General features: G+C 36.4%; 1 protein-coding gene across 1 annotated transcript in view; it reads left to right on the top strand.

The window, feature by feature from the left end:
* Positions 1-25,802, top strand: part of LOC126918353 (netrin-B-like) — a 112,435-nt gene that overhangs the window by 50,547 nt on the left and 36,086 nt on the right. Inside the window, exon 2 of the mRNA XM_050726174.1 lies at positions 10,290-10,478. Within this exon, the coding sequence (XP_050582131.1) occupies positions 10,290-10,478 (189 nt within the window). The remainder of the gene's footprint in view (positions 1-10,289; positions 10,479-25,802) is intronic.

Genomic DNA, 25,802 nt, shown 5'->3' on the forward strand with positions numbered 1-25,802 from the left:
AATGTGCAAACATCACGTTAAATATATTTTGAACGTAAAATGAGATGAATTACAATGGAAAGGTGGAGATTCTATCGTTTGATCCTTGAATCGAAAGAAACAATAGCCGTAATATAAATCACGTTATTAATAAATTTTGTTCTCGCGCGTGTTCTGTAAACCAAGCGGGACTTTTTGGAATTTTGTGTTGCATCAAAACTAAAATTGATAATTTTACTTTCTTGCAGGTACAAAGTTACTCAAAGTTAAAAAATTTAGAAAATAATTATTTATTTACGGTAACTCGAAGCGAATATAGCTAAATAATAGAATCTAGCTTTGCAATATTATCCACGAATTAAAAATTCACTTTTTATTTATCGTAATATAAAAAATTGTTTGAACGTGTACCAGATCGAACCGTTTTAGTATTTCATTGAGCAGACGTTGTTAGAGAGAGAGAGAGGGAGAGAGAGAGAGAGAGAGAGAGAGAGAGAGAGAGAGCGATACATTTTGCAAGGTACGAAGTGTTTGTCCCTATCGAATAAACAACTTCTTGACGTAATATAAGTCCAGGGAGAAGAGCCGTAATGGCGGCGGATAGCAAAGTCGTTCCACTTCGCATACCTCTCGCGTGGAATACATTTGCAGTAAGTGCTTGGAGCTAGTAGCAACGACGGTACGCGACTGATGACGACATAAACAAACACGTGTCTCAAGATGAGACCATTTGTAATGAGAATGGCGAACAACCGACGCTGGTCTGTGCATAGCGTCGTTTATAGCGTTACTTCTAGCAGTTCTAGCACCCATTATCGAATCAGCTACGAAAGAAGTCGTTGTAATTCACCCCTTTCTTCCATCTGCCTTCCAGGCTACACTTCGTTCCCCGATGCCCCGCAATCGTATATTTTCCATTCTATCTTTATCATATCTTTCGTTTCGTGCTTTATTTAATAAGCAGTCTCTCGTTGAAACTTCTTGTTTGCCTTGACGAGTTGATCGCGATTCCTTATGCATTTCACCGTTAATAATAATTGAAAACGAAAAAGGACGTCTTTTCGATGATTAACTCGAGAATCTGAAATCTAAGATTCAAATCGCAATACGTTAATAAATAAATACTCAGCAGCACGAGAAACTTTGGAGTTGCCAAAAATACGTTTTAAAAAACTTGCCAAAAATTCGATCTATTAACAGCAAAACTTATTATGTGACATTCGATTAACTGTATGACATTGCATTTAAAGGGACTAAAAAATTGTACGTATTTGTACGGTTTAGCTGTTTCTCTAATATTAATAATATCGGTGAATCTAAAACTAATTTAAAAATGCAGAATACCTTCCCACGCGATAAAGCTTGCACGGAAAGTTTCTTTCGAAACTGTCTTTATTTGCAAATAGTAGATGTACGACTATAATCGTGCAAGTTTATGTAATTATATAATTTTAATTTTTAACATAATATATTGGCATATAAGTAAAACGATAAAAATGACGAACAATTGACGATTTTTGCACGGTAAATAAAAATGTAACAAGCTGTCGAAATTATGTATATAGTCGATTCTCGTTTTAGTTTAGTTTTATAAATTATTATGATGCGATTAGAAAAGGTTACCTCGAAATTTTCATTTTGCACTCTTTTTCTCCCAAACAGACAGGCACGTGAAAATTTCAGTAGATCCGTTTTCACGCGTGCCGTTGCTCATTAACGTCGAGAGCCGCGCAACGGCGTTAACGGCTTGTTAGCGTTTTGCAAGCGATGTCACGATAGGCGTGCCGTGATAATTTATTGGCTCGTAAATTTACGCTTTCCCGAATATACAGGATACAGGCACGTGTTTACTCGACGTCGACGTGCTATATCTGTCCATGGCTGATCTTTCCGATGATAGACAGCGATGCAGCTTCCGCGACCGATTTGTCGGATGAGTGTTATATGGAGACATTATGTCGACGGAATTTGTCGGAAGGAATTCACTGCTGAATACGCGATTCGCCACTAATACACGATTCGCTCGATGTAATTGAAATTCTAGTCCCTATAAATGTAAACACGATTGGCAAGCTCTTCGCGTTTGAAAGAGCTTAAGTTTTCGAACCAGATTGTTGGATATGTCAATCGACGTTCCAAAAAAGTATAAACAGGCTGTTTGAATTGTTAAAAAATTATTATTACACAGTGAGCTGTACCAATTATACAGGGTATCCCAGTATTGACGGTGCAATCTGGAGGGTGTGATTGTACGTGAGAAAATAAGTCGAATATATGGAATAAATTTCTTTTATTTGTGACTTTGTTTTCGAGAAAATCGACTTTGAATTTCCTTCGAGTACGTATGCACTTTACTATGACTTGTCAAACGGCTCTCGATACAAACCATTGTTTACTTTATCCATTTATGTAGAAATGTACATATTAAATCAAAAGTTTATTCCGAAGACAACACAAGTCTTCCACAAGCAAAAGCGAGGATCATTTCGGCGTTCGAAGAACTAAAAACGGAAAGTACGTTGGAAACCGTGCACGAAAATTTAATTCGGAGATACTTCTGTGTACAGATAGAGATACTTGTGTGTACAGCATTTTCAACATTTTTTGCAGACCTTAAAAATTACATGCTTTATTATTACTCATAAATCTACAAGATATGTCCACCACGATATGTCAAACAATTCCCAAAATCTTTAATTTCATCAATTCCGAAATGGTTGTTAATTGTTAAATATAGAAAGTGCCAATGGGAAGATTTATAAGGTCTTAATATGTTATGTATCTCCATTCTTTGCTATGTTTTTATGTAAATATAAGTAGATGTATTTACTTTTACGTTACATTTGTAACGTTATATTTTGTATTTATTACCTTTCTTCTTAACAAGTTTAATAACGTCAATTAATTTTGTTTTACAAGTTTAACTTTACAAGTTTAATAATTTCTATAAACGTGTCTTTAGCAGCTTTAGTTATTCACTTGGTATAAAACAACATTTTATGTCAAAAAGATTATCGAACCTACTGTTTTTGTTTCTGTAATGTATTTTTGTAATTTTGCAATGAATTTTTTGTAACTGACTGTGCATTTCAAATTGTTTGGTTAAATTTAGTAACGAGTAAAGGAAGATTTATTTTTATTGTCACCATGATATCGTTCCGCTTGAGTCAGTGGTCATTTTAGAAGTACTATTAGCGAAATTTTAAAAAGATTTTAAGGATGTTGTGATTATTATTTTGCTTGGTTAGCATGATGAGCATGAATAAGGAGTTATAAAAGTTTCAAATTGTGGTTCGTTATCTTAAGCACGATCCAAGATCCATTATTTTTAAGTTAAATTTCATAAAAAAAGGACAAGGAAAAAATATGTAACGTTAAATAAGAGATTCAATCAGACTTGAGATTATTTCCTCTTTATTATAGACGATGAAAGTGTGCGAACCAATTTCAGAATATCGTATAGCTTATACATGTATGTATTATAATAAGTGCGTGTGGAAACTGCCTTTTGAAATGTAATTATTGACCAGGATTTACGCAACTGATTTATTGAGACTGACTGAGAGTTCCGAAATTAAATAACAATTTTATCGAAGATATTTCAGACTTTCCGGCATTTATTATATAAGAAAGTAAATTTTACTTTTCTATTTTGTACCATTTATGGATATATGTACATCGAATCATTTCAATAATCTTTTGGAAATTGTAATATAAATTATTATTTCGCGCTACAAAATTCGTATGCTACAGAATTGGGTTGAATTTCCTCGGAATTATTATAAAATATATTGAGAAATGTTAAAATAAATCGATAATACCTAAATATCGGCATATTTTTAAAATATCGTAAAATATTACAAAATATTTATGAAACATTCCGAAGAATGCATTTGCGCTTCACGAAGAAAAGAGCGTGGGGTTACGTATATACCTATATCCGAAAAATATAGAAATATCCGATTCTTATCTGTTTTTTATTAACAGGACGTATACGTATATACGTATACAAGATACCTTTTACAAGAATTCAGACGCTAACAAAAAAAGATTTTAAATTTTACCAACTAGATTTTTTCACCGCAATCCAAAAAGTAGAATGAATATTTTTTCAGGAATATACGGTATACATTTTTACTATGTATGATAAAAAGAGTGTAGATAATTGAAAAATGATTTTTTTAAAAGAATAGATTATTTAGTAAATAATAAAACTTGTCCGCTTGACTTGTCTGTTGAAACTACACCGTAACGAAACTCACGTGAGATCTGAAAGCGTGAAATCACGTTAGAAGGCTTATAGGATTACGGGAATTAAAATCGGACCACTACCGCTGTTGCCTTTAGCGAAGACCAACATGTTTGTTCAACTTCAACAAATGTCTAGCTGGATATTCCTTGATATTTGTCTGATCACACCTCTGCAGAAATTAAAAAAGATTTACCTTAGTATCTTCGTAATTCGTATTTTTATTATTCTTATTGTTATCGTAAGTGCAACATTGTATTGCATCACGGATTAATATTATATATATTCCATTTATATATATTGGTATACATAAATATACTATTACTTAAAATGTCAGGTGAATGTAATACAAAGCGAGTTTTATAGTATTGTGAAAATCGCAACATTTTTTGAGTTCTAAAAGTTCATCCTCGATTCTTTTCAAGTTTAGGTTTATATAAAAAATACATATAATCGAGTAACGTTTTCAACGCAATGCATTAGGTCCGCAAAACTAAAAGCAAAGAAAAAATTGTTACTTTCCCGAAAAAGACAAATTTAATATTTCACGGGAGGTTTCACAGAAGTGTGGAAAGATAGTCTAATGAAAAGCTAATTCAATATCTGGATCGTCTATTTGAATTGCCTGGAATCGTCCGATCGTAAGAGGTTTCGAATGGAATTTCGTTTAGTCGGCAACCGAAACGATTCCCATTAAATTTAAGCTCGTTAGCGGAGAGCGGGGACCCGAAACATGACGCATCATGTAGTTCACAGAGCGGCTACTAGACACCGAAACGTTAGGAGATCTATCCTTCTGGCATTCAAAGACAGTCCGCCGAACCTAACCAGGTATCATCAGCTTCAGAGAAGTTCAACGTTGATTGCCAGCTGTATCGATAAGATCTGATACAGACACTCGAGTTTTCAAAGGCTGCGAAAGGTCACGAACCCTTCTCGGCTGTGTCGACCGTGTACATCGTGATACTTTACGCGATCCATTCGCGGTCAGTAGCCAGGGTTCTGCGAATCCGTTTCATGCTAACTTTCGTAACCGAACCGTTAGGCTGTTTTATTTTAACCATATAACCCCCTTTCTGAAAGAACATCGGTTCTCCATACCGAGAGGAGAATACGTATTATATATCACGAGTCACGTTCAAGCTGACTTAACGACCAGAAAATGAATCACTATGCTTTCCTACGTTCATAGATAAAAATAAAGAAATTTTCTTTATTTCGAACGTGCTGCGGTGATTCAATTTTACCTCTGTTATACATGAATTAACCTATGAACATGTATATATATATATATATATATATATATATATATATTAGCGAAAGTATATAAACACATACATGTACTTATATGTCTTTTTATAAGCAATTTGGTCGTTAGTCGTTGATTTATTGGATACATTTGTTGAGAATTACGTAACTGCGATGTAATATGTGGATCGTTTGTAGAATTCTTAGAATTGAATTGAAAAAGCCGCTTATACCTATATATATATATAATTATATTATACATACATATATACACATACACATGCAGTTATACATAGTTCATTTCTTGATATTATTTTATATGATATATGTACATTACATATGTATGTGTGACGATCGTAATAACATTATGTAGGACTTGCATTAAATACTCTTTATTTGAGATTGTTTCTTCCAAGATCTGGCGATCAACTGAGGTTGGCCGTTACTGTTGAGTCCGTTGAGTCGTTCGTAGCGGGGAAGCATGTGTTCTGAAATTACTAAAAGATAATAGGCGATATAGTAACTTAAAGAAAAAGTAAAACGTTATCTCGAAATACTTGCTCCTGCATCGATTAGGGACGTATAGTTTCACCATAGATCGAGATACAATCGTCTTCGGTCGGCGACTATAGCGTTTTCCTCGACAGTTTGAGAAGGTTTGGAGCGAATAAAGTCAAGGCGTACATCTTCTCTTATCAGAACGAATGTCCTTTCCTCGTTCATTAGAGAATCGTTATTGTTTTAAACAAGACAGTGTAATTCGATTAATTAGCTTTTACGCGTATATGTGCACATTTGCATAGGCACAGACACATATACATATGAGGAAGAAGGCAATGGGATCCGGAAAGAACCGGATAATTTTTAAGATGTCCCAACCCAAGATGTTTGATGGAAAGATAACGAACAGTGAAAAGATTCTTTGGGAATCTTTGTGAAAAGAAAAGTCTTAAAATGGAGTAGCTTGTATCAATTAATTTTGGAAAGAAATGTTATGCATATTTTGAAATAGGTACTTTAAAAAGGTAAAAATATGTTATGATAGATCAGGATGACAGTACATACATATATCAACAGAGTAAATATAACATTTAAATATAGGGTACTTTTCTTTAGTTTGTATCTATATTTACGTACTATATTATATATAATTAATTTATATTTTTTAAATAATATCAATTTTTGAAACTAATTAGCAACCTAATAATGTACGCACGACCTCTTCTTTGTTCCAATAAAAGCGGCGTGTGTGAAGGTGTCGTAATGCGTTTAAGATCACTAATTGCAGAGGCAACTGACTCGTATTGAAATTTGATGGAACCATGGTCCTCGACGTCTCTTACGACAATAGACCTCCCTTAGAAGCGATATGCCGGGATGGCTGTAATTACTGCTCTATCATCTAAAAGCAATCACCAAGCGGTATTCGCTCGATCTAAGTGCGAAACAATGCACCGTTTGACCTAATTTATCACGAGAGTGCCACGTCTGCAAGGAACAATACCTCTTGCTTTGAAAATCTTTATTACGTATCCATAATGGACCCGCAGCTGTCGAAGAACGATTTTAATTTCTGATTAACTATCGGGTTGTCAATTTCAAATTCATATACGAAGGATATGCTTTTAATCAAATTAAATAAATAAGTAGTAACGATATAATATTTTATTAAATATGTATAATTCTGCTTTTCTCGGAACACCATTTGCCCTTGTTATATAGGATATCTTTAAGAGAGGCTTTTAAATTTACATTATTTCGTATAAAATCCAGTTGTTTAATGTATTTAATAGGTTGCTTTTGTTGTACCAAAATATTCTTAAACTATACAACGTTGCTTCACGATGTACAATCATACGTCTAAAATAATTTGAGTATTCTAGTCAAGACTCAAAGAATCTTCAAAGATTTTTACATCCTTCTATGCCGGAAATTCGTTGAACAACGACTAGAGAAGATACATGCTTACACCCGGATATATGTAAATTACATCGCAACTTCATCGCAGCTGTTTGTCTCAAAGAATTACACAAATCTGATATTTTCGATTTCTAAACGCACTGTTACGTATTGACAACACGTGCAAGAAATTAAATACTGTCTCTTACGTACTTTGATCGAATAAAGCCTAGAACAGAAAAGATTCTGTTGCGAACAATAAAATACCTAACTGAAACGTAACCATAATATATGTATGTATCTACATTCTAAAGCAGATAAATTCTAAGTGAAATCCGCTGACAAGGTGACACTTGCTAATGGCAATAAGTAATGTGTCTGAAGCCACGTTTACACGCAATAATATGAAGAGCAGGTGAAAAAGGAAAGTTCGCTATAAAGAATAGAGAATCGAGGCGTTTCGATTCGCATGGTCCGAGATTCAAGCTTGTAAATCTTTTTCTTCGGGGTAGTCGATAAATCTTAACGAGGCTAAAAGCATAACCCCGTTGGTTTCGAAGAGCAGAGGAAAATCCAGAAGACGTAGAACATCGATTATACCACGGTTAATCGCTAATTACAGCGATTGCCTCTACGAAAACAACCCGGGGCCTTAGCGTGGCCAGCCACAGCTTAATAACAGGAATCGATCAAGAAATTTCAGACGGTGGCTGAACAAGGTTATTAACTATCGAGAGGTTATTCGATCGATCCGCCACGCTACATTCCACGTGCGTTTAACGACTATACCAATACCTATACCTATACTTATACCTACACTTACACCTTCATCTTTATCCTCTACATCGAATCCCGTATCTTGTATCTCGTAGGTAATGGGATATATTGCTGTGTAAAGCATCTGATTTCGGTTTTTCCACGCATCCTTAACGATAATGTTTTTCCTGCCTTCCCGAGTTAATTGTGCAGTAAATGATTAATTATTAAGCAAATAACACATTTCTTCGTTAAAAGAGATCGAATTAAATTTAACGAAATATTTATTCGATAATCATAGTACGAACATCCTTTTTATCGCATATTTATCTATTTTTGAATGAAAATAAGAATTACGAATCGTACGTTAACATACGATAAAGTATAAAAAAACTGAGTTGGTTACTTAACTCGGTCATAAAACATGCCGAATCTTTTCTCGACTCACAGCTCGTAGCTCGTAGCTTGTAGTTGGTAACTGGAACGAGGCTGACAATCCAGACCACGAGGCGAAATTTCAGGACCATAAAAATCTATTTCGGTGTGAAGAAGCGTTAACGCGGATGCGAAGAAACATTAACGTGGATGTGAAGAGTTGGCTCAGCGAAAAGAAGCGCATAACGATGGCGTCTCGCGTGAAAACGGAAAATAAGGCACGCTCAGTTTGGTTCGATACACGGATTATTGGGTCGAGTGGTCGTATACGAATAGTGCAAGAAGAATCGTTAAAATTGCAACTTCCCTACCGACTTTTCCCCGTTTGTCTTCTCCTATTCTTCCTATTCGCTTGGTACCTCTCAATTATTCTGTTATTTTCAAGAAGTCACGAAGAACAACTGCGGAACGACGTGCTCGAGTAGAGGAAGTACGAGTCTTTTGGAGATACTTCTTGTTCGATTCTCGAGAATTCAATGGACGGGTCGCCCTCGATATGACGACACCGCGCCGCGCCGCGCGGGACATTTCCGGCGAATCGGGGAAAAGAAGAAAGCGAAGGAAAATTGTCAACGCATACGAGACAAGACGCTCTCCATCTCGTTCACGACTCTCTCTCTGCTTCCAATGAATACGCTTGAAATTCACAATTACGATAAACACAAGAATATTTCTCCTCCGATTCGTTAACTTCTCAAGAAACGTGGTGACATTATTGTGCATTGCGTTCTCGGTATACTAATGCTAGAACTGTATGCCTAAATTAAATGGAAATACGATTAATTCGTAATTTTTTGTAGAAATTGTAACTGCGTATGTATATTTTTAAAGATTAGAATGATTTTATGTATGTCGCTAAACGTTTGTTTCTATTTACTCTACATATTTTTACACATCTGAGGTTCTCATAATAGATGTATAAATATTTGCAATCTACTTATTATAATGTAGTTTTTACTTTGTCCTATCAGAAATAGTCGTTAACCATAATCTTTTTTCTTGTGGGTAAAAGAAACTTTGCTTATTGAGGATTAAAGACACAAATTTGAATGTGCTATCCATTCTTCGCTAATATAATAATCGTTTTATCCTGCCATTTTCCCCTGATTGTATCGTACGTTTATCTGTAAGTAGAAAACGTTCATATTTCACAAAGCGAAGTGTTTCTACATATATCGATTTCATTTAAAGTGTGTTATACCCAGAGGTTATACCTCGTACCCTAACCTAGATAACATATAAAATACTGTTAATACATGATGCAGGTAGAATGTCCGAAAAAATTCATACACGTATTCTCCTTTTTTTTTTTATTTTTTATAACTTCATTTATTCTAATTCCAAGCTATATTCTAAATAATAAATTGTTGTTTTGTAACGCATAAATTATATTTTCAACTAATTGATCGTGAAGTAATGGAATCCTAGTGGAACAAGTAGGGCACTTGAAGACATTTATTCCGACAAAATAGATCAACAATTGCACCATTTTTGTCAGTCTGCCATTGACTTACTGTGTTTAATTCCTTTACCAAGATATATGATATTACAGAAATATGGTCGGCATTTATTTACTCTTAGGAAGATTGTAAAATGAACACGATTGCGTTGTTCCAATGTCCACTTAATAGTAATACGAGGTTAAACTGTTTCGGAAAGCAAAATTGCTTCAGCAAAATGGAAGGACCGGTTAGTCATCTAATCGGACGTGTATCTGTTTCAGAATGCAACTGCAATCTCCATGCAAGAAAGTGCAGATTCAACATGGAACTATACAAGCTGTCGGGTCGTGTCAGCGGAGGCGTTTGTCTGCAGTGCCGGCATTTTACAGCAGGAAGACACTGTCACTATTGTCGGGAAGGTTACTACAGGGATCCGGCGAGACCGATCCAACATCGTAAAGCCTGCAAACGTAAGTACCCTCCGACAGCCATGGATCACTGCTAATTTAAAATAGCTTGTTCCCACTGATCTATCAATCGGGGATTATTTGTTGCAATCGTTTGCATGTTCCTGGCACATTTGTTCACTTCCTACAAATTCTACGTTCTATGAACAGACACGTAAGAATATCAGTATCAATGCGACATACACATTGATAGATCATCGTGGCAGGTTACACACTAATTTTTAAAAAGGTACAAGATAGTTCTCGGTATTAATAGAAACTAATTTAACACATAAATATAAAAATGAGAATCCGAATGACAGCGAAATAGATATGCTTATATCTAGGAAAAAATTTAATCACAGTACAATATTTTACTACAGTTTAAATACAGTACCTTACAGTAATTTTGGTTGTAATTAATAATTGTGTATAGAAAAAAATCTATATTCGGATATCTCAGTCCAAATCTCATCTACTTTACCTTCGCCACGGCACAAGTATTCTCTACATGGATCAGATATGATTCCATTCAGCTAAACTGCCAATCAGCACTGAAGTGTGCGTTCGTGTCACAAGCGGAATCCAATTATTAATCCGTTATTACTATTAATTTCATCTGTTTTCCGGTACTGTTACAAAGTGGCAATCAACCGAGCACTGCTCCTCTGCTCCAATCTTGAGACATTCAATCTATGTCGGTTTGTCTAGGGCCAGAATCCATTGCGAGGATAACGATCTCTGAACGCAAGAAAGCACATCGGAACGTATTCATGCTCGCGCGGTGGTACATGGTGCATGGTGCATGGTGCATGGTGCATGGTGCATGGTGCATGGTGCACCATCGTGCATCCAATGTGTACACGTTCACGTACTACATTCCATTCGTATGATTGGAACACACTGGATTTGTTGTCTAGTCCTCCGCGACTATGAACCTCCTCCCGCACTTACTAAATTAACAGTCGACCATGATCAGCAGTATAGTCACGGTCATTTCAACCCGCAGATCCTAATACAGGACTCGTCACAAGATCAATGTTTTAGAGAATGGCTGAACTCTCATTCTCAGCACTCTGACTTACGTTGCTTTATTTTCGTATTTTTATCATTTCGTGGAACGTACTTGTTCGAACGATAATTTATTTATACGATATCGAAGAATTTCATTACATCTATACGCGAGAGATGTTTATAATTGTTACATCTGATGACAAAAATTTTTATATAACCGATCAATTTTCATTCGACGATAATCAACATACAGAGATCATTTTTTATAATATCAGTTCAAGTTATCTGCTTGAAGCAAAAAAGTGAAAAAAAAATGTAACATACGTCGTTTTTGTTACGAGTATCTCGATTGTACTCTTCGTATAATACATAAATATGTATACGTATATGTATTTATAGATCAATTCCTCAGTTAGAAAGAAGTTGCAACCTATTAGAATACTTAAGCGCTGCATGCGTAGAATCGCGGAATCCATAGGAAGGAAGTTTTCTGGAATCAGAGCTTTGCAACGCATGTAATATCAATGCGATGAAATTTTTTCAATGATAATGTACCGATTTTATGGTTACGAGCGGTCGATTCAGCATATAGCGTTTCACGTTGTCATGTTCGACACTGCGTTCCATTAACATTATAAAATTTAACGAACCTTAAACCAGTTACCGGCACGTTAATTAGCTCCTGAAAGGGGTTGGTTCTCGTTGTTTCACGGTAAATTTAATTCGCACCGAAAGCCCGAGGTTACGTTTCACAGGAGAGAAATGAAATGACGGCCGTGGTGCGTCCCACGCAATCCGCATCGATGGTGGCTTCTTCGCTCTGGGGACTAATTTATGAAAGTTCTACCATCCTAAGACGAGTTTAAATCTCCTTTTCGTGCCGAGAGCTCGCGGTGAATGTCGTGTCTCGTTGTTATCTTAACGGCTGCCATGGCTGCTAACGAGAATACAGACTGTTCGTTATCTTCGCGGCAAGAGCACGCGCAAGCCCTTGGCCCGACACTTGTGTTTTATATGCGAGCCAGAGACACTGCCAACTGATTGTGAGCACAAGGAAGCCACGATTGCGCCATATCTAAAACCATGAGTTGTTAGTTCAAAACGCGTTTAATTACGTTTAGCCTCTTTCCTCAGCCGTGTCTTTTCGTTTACTAGTTTTTAGAAAATACCAACTGTCTAAGCTACGCAATAATTTCAGCTGTACACTTTTAGGAAAGCGTTTTGGAACGCGAATTTGATAAAAATACGGAGGTAAGAGAAACCTTCCCGGGAAAAGGACAAATAAATAAAGGCAGGGGCAAGGAGTAAGATCGGTGGCACTTAGAGACGCAAACGGGCTGCCGCGACTTCCCTCGGAAAGAATATATTTTAAAAGAGGGAAAAATGAAGTGCAGTCAAGAGGGGATGCATCTCCGAAAGGCATTCGCCCCTTTTTCCACGTGCTCCGTGGCGTCACGTCGTCGCAACGTTGCATCGAGTACTCGTGCCATTTCCACGGTTAGTGAACTCCAAATGGCTCCCACAGCGAGCCCTCTCAATTTTGCGCTGGTAGTTTCCAGCACATGGAAAATACGGCCCTGTCGACTGCTACGTACTGTGTCAGGTCAGGCAACCGCTGCTCGTTTAGAGATTTTCACCGCGACGAACGACGACGGCGACGACGACGAGCCTCGCGCCCGCTTTCTCTCTCGCTCTCCGACCTTCTCTCCCTTCCATACTGCGTTTTGTTCACCTCTTTCTGCTCTGTCCTGCCCTCCTCTCCCATCACCTTTTCCGTCTCCCCCTTCCCTTCGTTCCAACAGGCACACACTGAATTGCTCGGGAAATTTGTTGCCTCGTCAACGAACTAACAGCCGTATCTAATGTCGTTGTGAGGTGACCCGTGGATGCTTGCCCACCTCGTGCGAACGCACGGAATCTTTTAAAATTGTCAGCCCACCAAAACGTATTGCAGCCGAGGGAACTTTTAGCGTTCCGTTTACCACCTGGCTAAAGCTTCCAGGTTGGTTCGCGAAATCGCGAACAAGAATTATGTGCGGTTTATCTCAATGAAGTGTTCGAATGATTTAGGTAAACTACTTGTTCTTGACAGCAATGCTACTAAACGCTAAGGCGTCCGAGTGATAAAAATTAATTAAAATAACATGGCATTATTGTGCTTATATATTTTTATGCCTATTTTTGTAAATTCCTAAGTTGGTATGTAATAATATCCGCATTTGCATCAGGTTCAATTTTTTCTTCGATTTTTGGCTACAATAAAATATGTCATTTAATTTAAAACAGTTAACATTTTGTAATATCTTATTTTACCTTCTCGACGGCAGCAATTCTTAAGAATGTTGCCGTCTAATTTTTCAGCAAAATAATTTTGTTTCCTGCCATTCTTTTTCTATTATTTTAAAAAGCTGATTTCAGATTTCCAGTCTCTTTTTTCTGACTTTCTCCAAATAATCTCCTATGTATTTTATCGCAGTACTTTCGAAAACTACGAAAGAAGAATGGCTATAAACAATTAACATCGTGAAAAGAATATCTAGAAATTTATTTTCAATATACAAACGAATTTTCCTAAGAATGAAATATATTCTTTAGTTACTAATATAAAACTAGTAACAATAAAGTTGTTTACGGAATATCGTAACGAAGAAACTGTATTTCATTAATACGTCGAATCTGCTACAATAAGAAAAATAGTCGTAGACGATCATTTTTCATTCTTTCGTTCTTTCCATTTTTCTTCCTTTCTCGCTCTCTTTTTTTTTTAGTTTTGATATCGCTCAGTACCGAATTGTCATGCTCCTCGTGAAGCAGCCTGTATGTGCACACTGCACACATTGGCTGGTAATATTAGAGGCTTCCCTTGTTTGTATAATACGCGTGGCCATACCGGAACGATACGTTTCAACTGTATCCTACCCCAAAAGCTTCAGCCTGTGTTTATTTTACACCCTCCAGCAAGGGTTGCCTCTCAAACAGAATCGGTCACCGAGACATTCGTGGTCTCCCTTCAGGCAACCTTACTGGCCCTTTGTCAAGTCTCCGAGTAGTCATTCGCACCAAAATTTTCTAAACTATCGATTTTTTTATCACAAAATCGTTTTGATTTTATGAATAAAAAGGTAACGAATTTAGTCATATGTATGGATAGTTCCTAGAAAAATGTTTCGTTTGTACAAAGAAATAAATATACATATGATTTTTCTATCTTTTTAATTAAAATACATTGATAATAAAACATCATTTGGAATTATTTTTTTCACGTGACCAATTGTCAAATTACAAATTAGAAATATTTGCAAAACATAATAAATATTTGTAATCAATACGTAATATAAATACAGAATTTTATGTTGTGATATTTTCTGTTTTTTTTTATTGAATTTTTATTTTATTATTATCTCTGTGGGATTCACATTTTTTATCATCTACCGATTTTTTATTTTCTATCAGTTTCTACTTACGATTTCATGATACGATTCAACACATCGCGTAGATAAAATTCAGATGTCGTTGATCTTTATGTCACATTCACATATACATACGTCGATCAAAGGAAAAAAATATGCATATTATTTTACACCGAAACCCTGACCTTGCTATTTTATTTTAATTAAGTATCAGAGCGAAATTATAACGGTGCTAATATCATACTTTCCTAGCTCATCAGACTTGTCATCAGCTACTGGCGATGGTCTTAGCTCGAAGCTTGTGAAAACCACAGTACACAGACGAAAAAGGTATAGTATCGTACACGTATACAGCAGTCGGAAGGTGCTTGAACCCGATATCAAGTGCAAAGCTTTCCTCGCATACTCAACACACGTAAGCATATTCATTATCCACCACTTAGTCGGGTCTTAAACCAGCGGTGCTTGCAGTGGGATCAGCACTATTAGTCTCTCACGCCCCCCCTTCCTCTTCCCTATTGACTCCCTTTACATCTTTTTTACCTCTATCTTTCAATGCCTTTTGCTATCATTTCCTTCTTCCAGTATTCTACCTCCTTTCCCTCCCACTCTTCAGGCATAGGTATTACCCCCTTTCTTTTCTTTCCAACCGATACTTTGTTCACTTGCTTTGTACTTCGATTCCCATATTTCCCTTCTTTATTATTCTTTCTTCTTATCCGTTCTTTCTAATATCTATATTATCTTCGACTTTTACCGGGGTTTGTGTACCTTTGCCTAGCAATATTTACGCATGTATGCGTCGATCGATTAACAGGATTTTCAGTTCTATTATTTTACAAAAATGAGATAATTTGCAAATGTAAATAATTAATTGATAAGTATGTATTGATAGATTCTCCATATATTAAATAAAAAGTTAAATAAAAATAAAAATTTGTAAAACTTCAATTTAACTTGTGGAAACATTTACAGTATATGTACACATTGAATCAAACAACGATAAATACAATAGAAAATCTAATAATTCACATATTGATCGAGAGGTACGACATAGGAGGGAACACTTAACCTTATTACACATAATAAGCCAGGTCTTTACCATGATATCGAGCATATGGAATTCTTTACAGTCTAAAATTCCAAACGAAATTATGAACTTAAAAGTTTTGACAATTCCCTAATAATTTTACGTATTTTAATACTAATGAACAGGTGTGTACATAACTATAAATATAACATTATACGCTATAACTATAAACATAATCAATTAACAATAATGCACAAGTCCAAATATTTGTGCATATACTAATGTTAATGTTTTCCAAACTCTACGTAAAACAACATCTAGTACAGTTGATAAATATGTGATAATTTACTAAATATATTTAAAAATAAGTCTTGATTATCAACGGACGATCAATGACGCGATCCACGTGTTGAAAGTCTTGTTGACGTATATGTATGGTATGACATATTTTTGTAATAACGGACATGTATTTCTTGCAGTTTTCTTTCTTGCATCGGTTAACTTGTTTCTTCCTGTGGAGAGTAGCAAAACGTACAGTAGGTATGATCGATCGTCTAGACGGGATAAAACGAGACAAAGAAATCAAGTGCACTCGAATCCGGCAGCCCTCGTTACCCTTTGTTCGGATAAATACACGATACGCATGTAATTACGCGTAAGCATCGAATTTCGTTTACGACCCATAAAAACGATTCTGTTTCCTTTGCTATAGAATATTTCAGCGTTTTTCCGAACGGAAATGAAATTAAAATGAATCGTATTTATTCAACACATTAATCATAAAAGAATTTCGTTCTTCCCTAAAATACTCGATTGATCACTGATATAAAATTAACCCCTACTCTTTATATCGACGTGTTTGTTTAATAAATAAATCAATAATAAAATATAATATAGATGCGTAGGCTCTTTACTTGCAAATTGAATATTAATTATCCGAATTAATATAGGTATGTACATATTATATATTAGCTTTTCACTATTTTAGAATCAAAAAGCATTTGACCATTATTTTCAGTATACATATTACCTACCTACCGCTTTGGTAATATTATATCCGATTTTATGTTCGATAATTGTAATATTAACATAGAAAGCAATTTTATTACTTTACTGCTATTATATTACTTTTGCCAAATTTCAGCACATAACAACGCGATTCTAAATATTTACCTTCGTTCAAGTATTTTTCTTAAAACTTACTTTTAACGCTGGCTAAGGTTCTTGTATTTATTGTACTCAACGAAATAATTATAAAAAGAATATTCGAAGAGTTGTGCTTGTGTCAAACAATATAAATATTTGTACTTTTTAATACTTCGTTAATCGCACTGTTTGCAATAAAATTATTTAACTACTATTTATTATTTGATAATATCGAGTTTCTATCAACTTTTGATTGATGACAACAACTTGGCTTCAAGGTGAATGGATAAGCTATTAACTAAAGTCGGCACTGGTAAATATTTGTACAAATTATGCTGGGATAGGATTTTCAGAGGTTTAGGAGGCTGTCGTGCCGCGCCACATCGCACCACACCGCGCCATAAATGATCTCCTTAATCAGATTGAACCAATTATCCAATCTTGACAGGGGACTAAAACGAAATATACCGATGGAATACAAGATTTCGCATAATCGCGGACTTCAGGAAAAACTATCGAGCGAATTAGTATTTGAATAAGATCAAAATCATAACCCCAATACCAATTTTGAAGGAAGGTATCTTTTTATTAAAATTAAAGAAATACTTCGGCTAATAATACCATTAAGTACTTGGACGTTTTCTGGTCTTAACTCTCATTAATCGTTGGATTATAGATAAATTTAGGGTATATATTGTTAATTTATATTATTACTACTATTGGTCTGTTAGCTTTATCCTGTATCTTACGCAAAAAAGACACACTAATTTAAATTAAATTCAAATATTCTAAAACTCTTGTCAATCACCTACGAATCAATGATTAAAAATTAACGATATATATGTATATATATACAACATACTATTTCTTTTTATATTTTTTTACATTTCTTGCAACACAACACGGGATCCTTTCTTCGATTAAAGAATGCATGTAAACATTCAACAGGTTTAACAGGAGGTACGAATATGTAAATTTGTATACTTTATGCAGGATTACAGAGTTTCACAGCATCTTTCTCAATAATGACAATATTGATGGAAAAATTTCACTTGACGTATGGTTCCACTCAATTTCTCTTTTAGATGATTTACCTATCCTTCTCACGACCATCGTGACGCGTCGAATGGGAAAAAAAACTTTTAGCAATTTCAGCTTGAACCAATATACGAGAGATATATCGGTTGACAACAGCTTTCCAGCTTCCATGTTATCATTTTTTCGACAGGCAGTATTAATTATAAACAATGGAACGTTTATGCGGATCGTAGATAAGATTGACAGTGAAAAGTTAGAGAATGGATTAACTGGAATGAACCATGGCTCGGTACACGATCCAAGAATTAATAGAAAGCTAGCTAACGCGCGATAACATTCTCTTTAATCACCGTAATGTAATCCTATCTATCACTTGAGGCGAGCCCGATCGTTCCTTATAAATTTGAACGTAAGTACACCTTTCACCTTGGTTCCTTTCCTAACGCAACGATCGGCCGATTGCGCAATGCGAGGACGAGGTTAACGTAGAAAGAGAAGATGAAAAAGAAAGAGAAGGGGGAAGACACACGGAGAAGAGAAAGAGAAGAATCGGGAGAATGTTCGCTTTATACACCTGGCAACAAGACATTCGGCCGGATGTAACCTTCGCGGTGTGTAACATTGGCAAAAGGAAGATAAAATCATAGAGAGGACGCGCAAAGGGTCGAGAAAAAGAAGAGAAAGGTAGCGAGATACAAGGGGAGTACGGAGTACAGAGTACCTGCAGCCGAGGTGCAACTTGCAGACTCACCTTTGTTTGAACACGCAGGACTCTTGTTTCTTCTCTTCCCTCTTCTTCTTTCCTCTTCTCTTCTTTCTTCTTTTCTCTCGCTCTTTCTCCCTTTCTCTTCTTCTCTGGGCACCTTTCGAGTTGCTCCATTCCTCCCTAACTGGCTGCATGCTTCTATGTTCTCGCGAGGCCGCGGCCAGTGCGCGCGCGAGTTTACTCGCGTACCCCGAGGGTTACGCGCGATTTATGTGTGCGCCTGTATACACGTTGAAATTTATACGCGCGGTATACACCCGGTGTCAGAGATACTTCTCTATCTGAAAAGCGTCTCCCGACCTGCTGCGCCGCCGCCTAAGTATCGCCACGTCAGCTATTTTCGTTCTCCAAAAGAAAATCTTAAAGACTAAGACAGCCAACCACTGGCTCGGCCAGCGGCTACTGACGACCGCGGTCATCGATCGTCGACTTTTGATGTTCTTTCTTTTTTTTAACGCTCCGACGTTACACCGACCTTATACCTGTACACTTTGAATTCAATTTAAGAGCTTCAAGATATTCACACCCGATAAATGCGCGTGCATTCGAAAATTTGATTACGAGTTTTGCTTTCGAGGTTCATTTCCATATCGTCTATTCATCGAAGAATGAAATGGCCTTTTTAAATGTATACTACCATGGAATGACGTTGCATTCAAAAAAGATATAAAACAAAGGTGTTGGTACCCGATGGAAATTATTTTTCTCGGAAAAAAGCTAAAAAATTGTAAAGAGTTCTTACTAAAATTTGTCTCTTTGCTTCAAGTGTATCGTATACATATTTAACTCTTTCGTATTATTTAACACTTCGAGGATCGTATTCTCCGACAAGCATATAGCCTGAATTCTCGCGTATGTTCGGAATGATTGAAAAGATCCATTTTCATGGTCACTCGAAAAGTTCGTTCAGATTTACATTTCGATTCGATATGCATTTATTGAATTATATAGGTGTCATTTCGTTCCACAACCTTTCCCCATCTTTCTCGCAACTTGAATATTTCATCCTTCCAGAACTTTCCAGGTTTCTCAGCGAAAAATTTTTCAATATGATTTTTTATGTCGATCAAAGAGTTAAAAATCGGAACGAACTTTTCGAGTAGCATTTAACAAGCGTAATATTTTGTTAAAAATTAATGAACACATTTAAAGATACTTCTAGTAACGTTTTTTAATGTGATATGCTTGAAAACAATTTCTCCGAAGGAAAGATACTAAGCAAAATTTATTATTTTACTAAATTCCTTCAAATTGGAACGAACTTTCCGAGCAACCAATATTATATCCGATATATTGATACCGTTCCATATTATTCAAGCATGTAACGTAAAAACACTTTCATAACATTTTGTTTACAGCATCTATTGCTTTTTTTTACTGTTATGTTATTTAACGCATTTGCGTCTTCAGTCCGCAAAATGTTCATTCTGTCAGTGTACTTACTAACAATACAAGAATCTAATGCTTTAAAAGCGACTAAACGAAGATGATGCGTAACATATTACGCATATCTTGTAAAATAAAATGATACACTAAATGATGTAATAAAATGATATAAATGGTAAGATGAAAGAGAAAGATGAAATGGTTCTTTCGCATTTCGAAGCAATAGTATGCGAGGTTATACCAAAGAGGTTGCGATGATATTTAATAAACAACATAAAACTTGAAACCATACTTTGCTAAATTATTTCTACATCCCCCACATTGCTTTCTTCGATTTTCTTCTAAGTAAAGTTTTAGTTAAAATTGCAAATTTTCTGATGTATATAACAATGTATATTAGAAAACAAAATTGGTTAAGAATTTTAATTTATGATGAACTTGGTGTTTTACATTGTTACTTTACTATTAAAAGCATTAAGAATTTATTTATTTAAAAAAGAATAGTATAGTCAATTTTGGGAACGTCTATCATCAATATCTCACGTGTTGTCATTGGATAACTGTGTGGCGGCACTCAATAGCAAATACCACCATTCGACACTAACTAGTGTCGGACGACGGCAGCGCAGTGGTTAGCGCCTTAGGTTACGAACATGTTCGGGACCCGGGTTCAAATCCCGGCGCCCGTAGGCCGATTTTTCTTCCACGATTCCTAAATAAGAAGAAAATACAGCAATACCCTAGCAGTAACATCTGCACTCGCAGCAGAACCTATCTCGGCCTCCACACACCAGCACTAGGCTTCCGCACCTATCACGACCTATCTACTTCAATTGTTTCTATTTTTCTAAATCGCATGAAAATAAACATCACCGAATATATTAATAATATAATATTAATATTATTAATAATATTAGTAATCCCGTTGCCGACGATATTATTCGAATAATGGACTTTTTATCATACTCCGAATTAAAGGAACGTCCAAATAAAGTTAACTCGTCACTCAATCAATTACGTTCATGTAAAGTTCACGTAGAAATACGATGAATATATACACGTGTCGCGATGCAAAGAAATCCTCGAATAGTAATAAGTGAGGAAAATAATTCTAATACAAGGAAATAAGTTATCTCAGTTCCCACTTTCTTCTTACTAACGAAGTGACATCAACTCCACTTCTATGAAGCTCGATGTCGACCTATCGGTGTTGACATTTCGAAACGCATTATGGCTTAGCGACACATCCTCAGTATAGGATATTTGTCTCTTGATGCATTCAACCGACGCGGCGCGACGCGTTCATCCATGCCACAAGCATATCTCGCTAACTCGAGAGCACTTGGCCGACCGATACAGCCACTTCTACTCTACTCGTCATTAACACCTCGCAAAAAAAGCAGGATTGCCGGGAACAGTACGGAGAGAAGTTGCAATTTCGCGCACGTTTATGTATCCTTTTTCTCTCTCTATCGTTCACTATCAGTCTCTTTTCTTCAACCTTTTCCCTCGGCAATCTTTCCTCTCTGTCTGTCTTTCGCTCTCGGTTTTTTTGTCCGTTCTCTAGGCGATTGCGCGAGTACGCGCAACACCCATACGGACATGCACTTACGCGATGCAGGTACGCGTAATTGCGCGCATAATTTAAGGGCGCGCCACGGCACGAATATATGACCCACGGTGAACGCAGCACAAATCGAGAATACACCGCACCGTACGTCCGGTTAAAGGGGGGTCAAGAAATGCGGTTCTCCGGGTGAAACCGGCACTTTAAGAAAACCGATCCGTCCATTCATCGAGAAACGATTAAATTGATAGCTCGCCACCACGCGAGCAACTGACGCTGCTCCGTTCCGCTGCGTGCTGTGCCGCGCCGGGCCGCATGTTTCTTCTTCGGAGCTGTTCTTTCCCTTGCCTGAAAAAATTCTTCCTCTGAAATGTTAATGACAACCACCGCTGCCCCGACAATTTTTTTTTCAAACAGCAACTTATCTGATCGTATCGTCGCGTCGGTCTCAGCCGGCGACGACGAGAAACAACGTATCTATATGTATGTATATACTCAATACTTTTCTGTTTTCACTGCTTTCGCGCGAAGGAAATAAAGTCTGCTTATAGTTACAGACTATGCTTTACTTTCGCATAATATTAGAGTGTGACGATAGGAGGAGGGACGTAATTTTCCAGCAGCCAAAGGTAAACACATTTCAACGTAATGTTGTATATCTGAAAGATTGATCGTTCTTCTCTTTTTGCTATTGAAACAATTTATTTATGATAAAAAAATTAAGTGCGAATCCTATTACTATATTTAACGGATGATAATACAAAATGAAGTTGAGTCGAATAAACTTTTTTGCTATATAATTCTTTTATATGCAATCATTGATTCGCTTCATATCCTTTTATTCGAAACATCAAAACGTCATGTTTGTTTCTGGATATAAACCACGCTACACATGCAATTTCAATTCGTTATGGTTTCAGATGTTATAATCGTAACGTGTTACCGATTAAATGTTCTTGTTACAGAACTATTGTACGTGACACGAAGTCGTAACTTAAGAATAATTAAGGGAACGATACTGCATGCAAATATGTAGCAGCTGGGGTTAACCTCTTAATAGCTTACGTTACTCCCAGTTTAAACGCATTTAAACTTTAAGGACTTGATGTATGTACTATGCGAAAGCGTGTTACCCTTTAAGCGCGAAACCAACAAATTTAACTCTTCATGGGAGTTACAGATATAGAACGTTCCAATAACTTACGCGTGTCAAGATCGTACAATTGAAACTTTATTTATTTTCTGTCTCGGTAGATAAATCGTTTGTTTAAAAATATTGAGATTCAATTGTTATTATAATTAATTAACAGGTCTAAGTGATTTTTAAGCTATTTTTCTGTTAAGCGAAGCTAGTATTCGATCGAACGAAACATTTAATAATGTGGAAAAAAGTAACTCTTGTACTCTAACAATATTTTAATATCCTTGGTCAATGACAAAAATATAGAGAAAAAGTTACAAGAAACACCTATGAATTATCGAAAATGATGAACAATCTACTACTTACGTCACATCATTTATCTACCTTACATCATATCTTACTCTTTTATTTTTATCTTCAGAGAAAAAAAATTCTTTCCGTAGTGAATAATTCTTTATTTTCAATATCGTGACTAATCACGAGTCTTTTGTCCCAGTCCTAGATGTCACGTCGGTGTCGTTGAACTTTTATTTTATTCGTGAGTGTCGGAATCATAGAGGTGGAGGTTCAGGAAGCCACTTTGGATCAATTAGCGCGCAACAAAAAGGAAGGTAAAAAGGGGGATTCGGATCCTGGCTCGTACGAATGAAGACGTCATCAGCCGCATAGTTTTGATTGGACGCGTATAGAATGACTGGAATACGAGACTTTGATGTGTGAGAAGGGTTCGGGAAGGTCTCGCCCGTCTCCTGTCGTCAGTCATATCACCGGTTCGCTACGCAGGTGAAAGATAGAGGGAACCTGTAATAAATGTATGAAAGGTGTAATAGGGCGAAACCTGATAGCCGAGGAACCTGCTATGGTATCTATGGCGTCGCGTGGCAAATTGTCATGCTGGCCGAAAAGGGTGACCATAGGGGTGGTAAAATTTACTCGCACTCTCTGGTCCAATATTACACCGCTGTCTACTTACATCAAATTCTTGTTTTTGTTTGTAAAAGTAAGTAAAGTTCGAGAGTAGGGTACTACTGACGAAGATAGAGACACTTCCATTATTCAACGATCGCGCAAATATGAGAGCAGTATTCGTCGCAATCGGAATCAGTTCTCTATAGGTATACTTTAATTGTATGAAATAATTGTATAACATTATTATTGTTACTAAAAGCGACGATCATAGTGCAACGTTATTATTTATTCTGTGAAATTTTATTATGATCTATTCAGTAAGTTCAGTCATTTCTATTCGATAAGTATCTTTCAAATGTGAATGAACTACTTCTATATAAAATATTTGAAAAAGCTCACCTACCCTCCACTTGCGTAACGCAATTGAAACGCGATCGTAATGCATCGAAAAATAAAACCTCATCGCATCTAACCACGCCCAACTATCGTCCATTGAAAATGAATTGAAAATTCTCGCAGGCTCTCCAAATAGCATCACGTTTCCTAGTGTCCCTTTACATCGCTGCGCAGATTTGCACGGTAGTAGGTACGCGTTGCGACCGTGAAAATACTTGAGAGTGATACCAGATTTATAGGGGGATAACCGACCGGGTGTTGGGTTTCAATTAAATATGATCGATGAAGAAACTTTTCGATGCGCGATGGTACAACGCACACATGGCCTGTATTAGATTCCTTAGGAATTCCGCGAGGAGCTACTGACGAAATCAGCGTGCGCCTAGAACGTTGCTAGAACGAACAGATAAAAGTAGACGCCTACTATAAATATTTTCGCAAACTCGTAGTCTGGTTGAACCGTTATTTGTTTGTACGCAGCCGCGTGCACTATTCCCTGTGGACGTATCCACGGGAAGAGAACACAGACTTGCACTCGGTCTCCCGTGTCTCTCTGCACGCGTTGTAACGCACGCCAGTCTGCGCTAAGGAGATTTGAAACGATCCTCGGGAATCGTTGCGGCGCGGCGCGGCATTGTGTTTAGGTTGAACAGTGATTTACGATCGGCGAAGTTCGATCCGTGTTTCGTTACACGTAGGTACGCGCGCAGTACATGCTACATGCACGAGCTCGCATGTTTTATCGGTTTCTCGGACTTTTTGTCTTTCGCGCAGCTACAGATACTTTAGACTGTGCACAATTCCGAGATTACGCCGTTATCAACAAAGTCTCTAAACCCTAAGTGCTAAGACACTACATTCTTTCCGAATTCTTGCGCATTTTACAGCGACGAAACGATCTCGTGAGATCCGAAGTAATGGTATTTACCGTTGAAAAACAGAACCCTGTTTGATACACGAAATGGATACAACTAGCGAACGAAGGTGTGAAATCATCTAATTTTATTGTATTATCGCTTCTTGTGACTGATGCAATAAAATCAAGCGTATGTAATAATTATTCTTTCTATTCTTTATAGAACTCTATTTACTCTTCGTCTAAAATTCAATTTCCAGCAGAAAAAATTTCAAGATTTCATAAATTCACAGATTTGTTTTAAAAATTAAAAATATTATATCATTAAACAACTAAACTATTATATCCCTATTTTAGGGATTGCCAAAAAGATATAGGAAAATGTTTATTTTTGAAGTGAAATCAGAATGAAATCAAATGTAGGTAGGCATATTATACATACTTATGTATATGTAGATATATTCTCAGAATCAAGTGAAAAGCGCAAAGAATAAATGTTTATATAAAACCTCTGAAATATTCAAAAAGCTCCTAAAAGCTACTATTTATGTATATAGATACTTGTATATAGATAGAGAACTACTTTTCAACTACTTTTAAGAACTACTTCTAATTAGCGGTAAGCTGGTATGTTAGTCTCGATTTTTTAGAATTTGCGACGCAGGAAGCATGGAAGTATGGAAGGTAAT

This window comes from Bombus affinis, chromosome 7 (genome assembly GCF_024516045.1).
Source record: "Bombus affinis isolate iyBomAffi1 chromosome 7, iyBomAffi1.2, whole genome shotgun sequence".
Classification (NCBI taxonomy): domain Eukaryota; kingdom Metazoa; phylum Arthropoda; class Insecta; order Hymenoptera; family Apidae; genus Bombus; species Bombus affinis.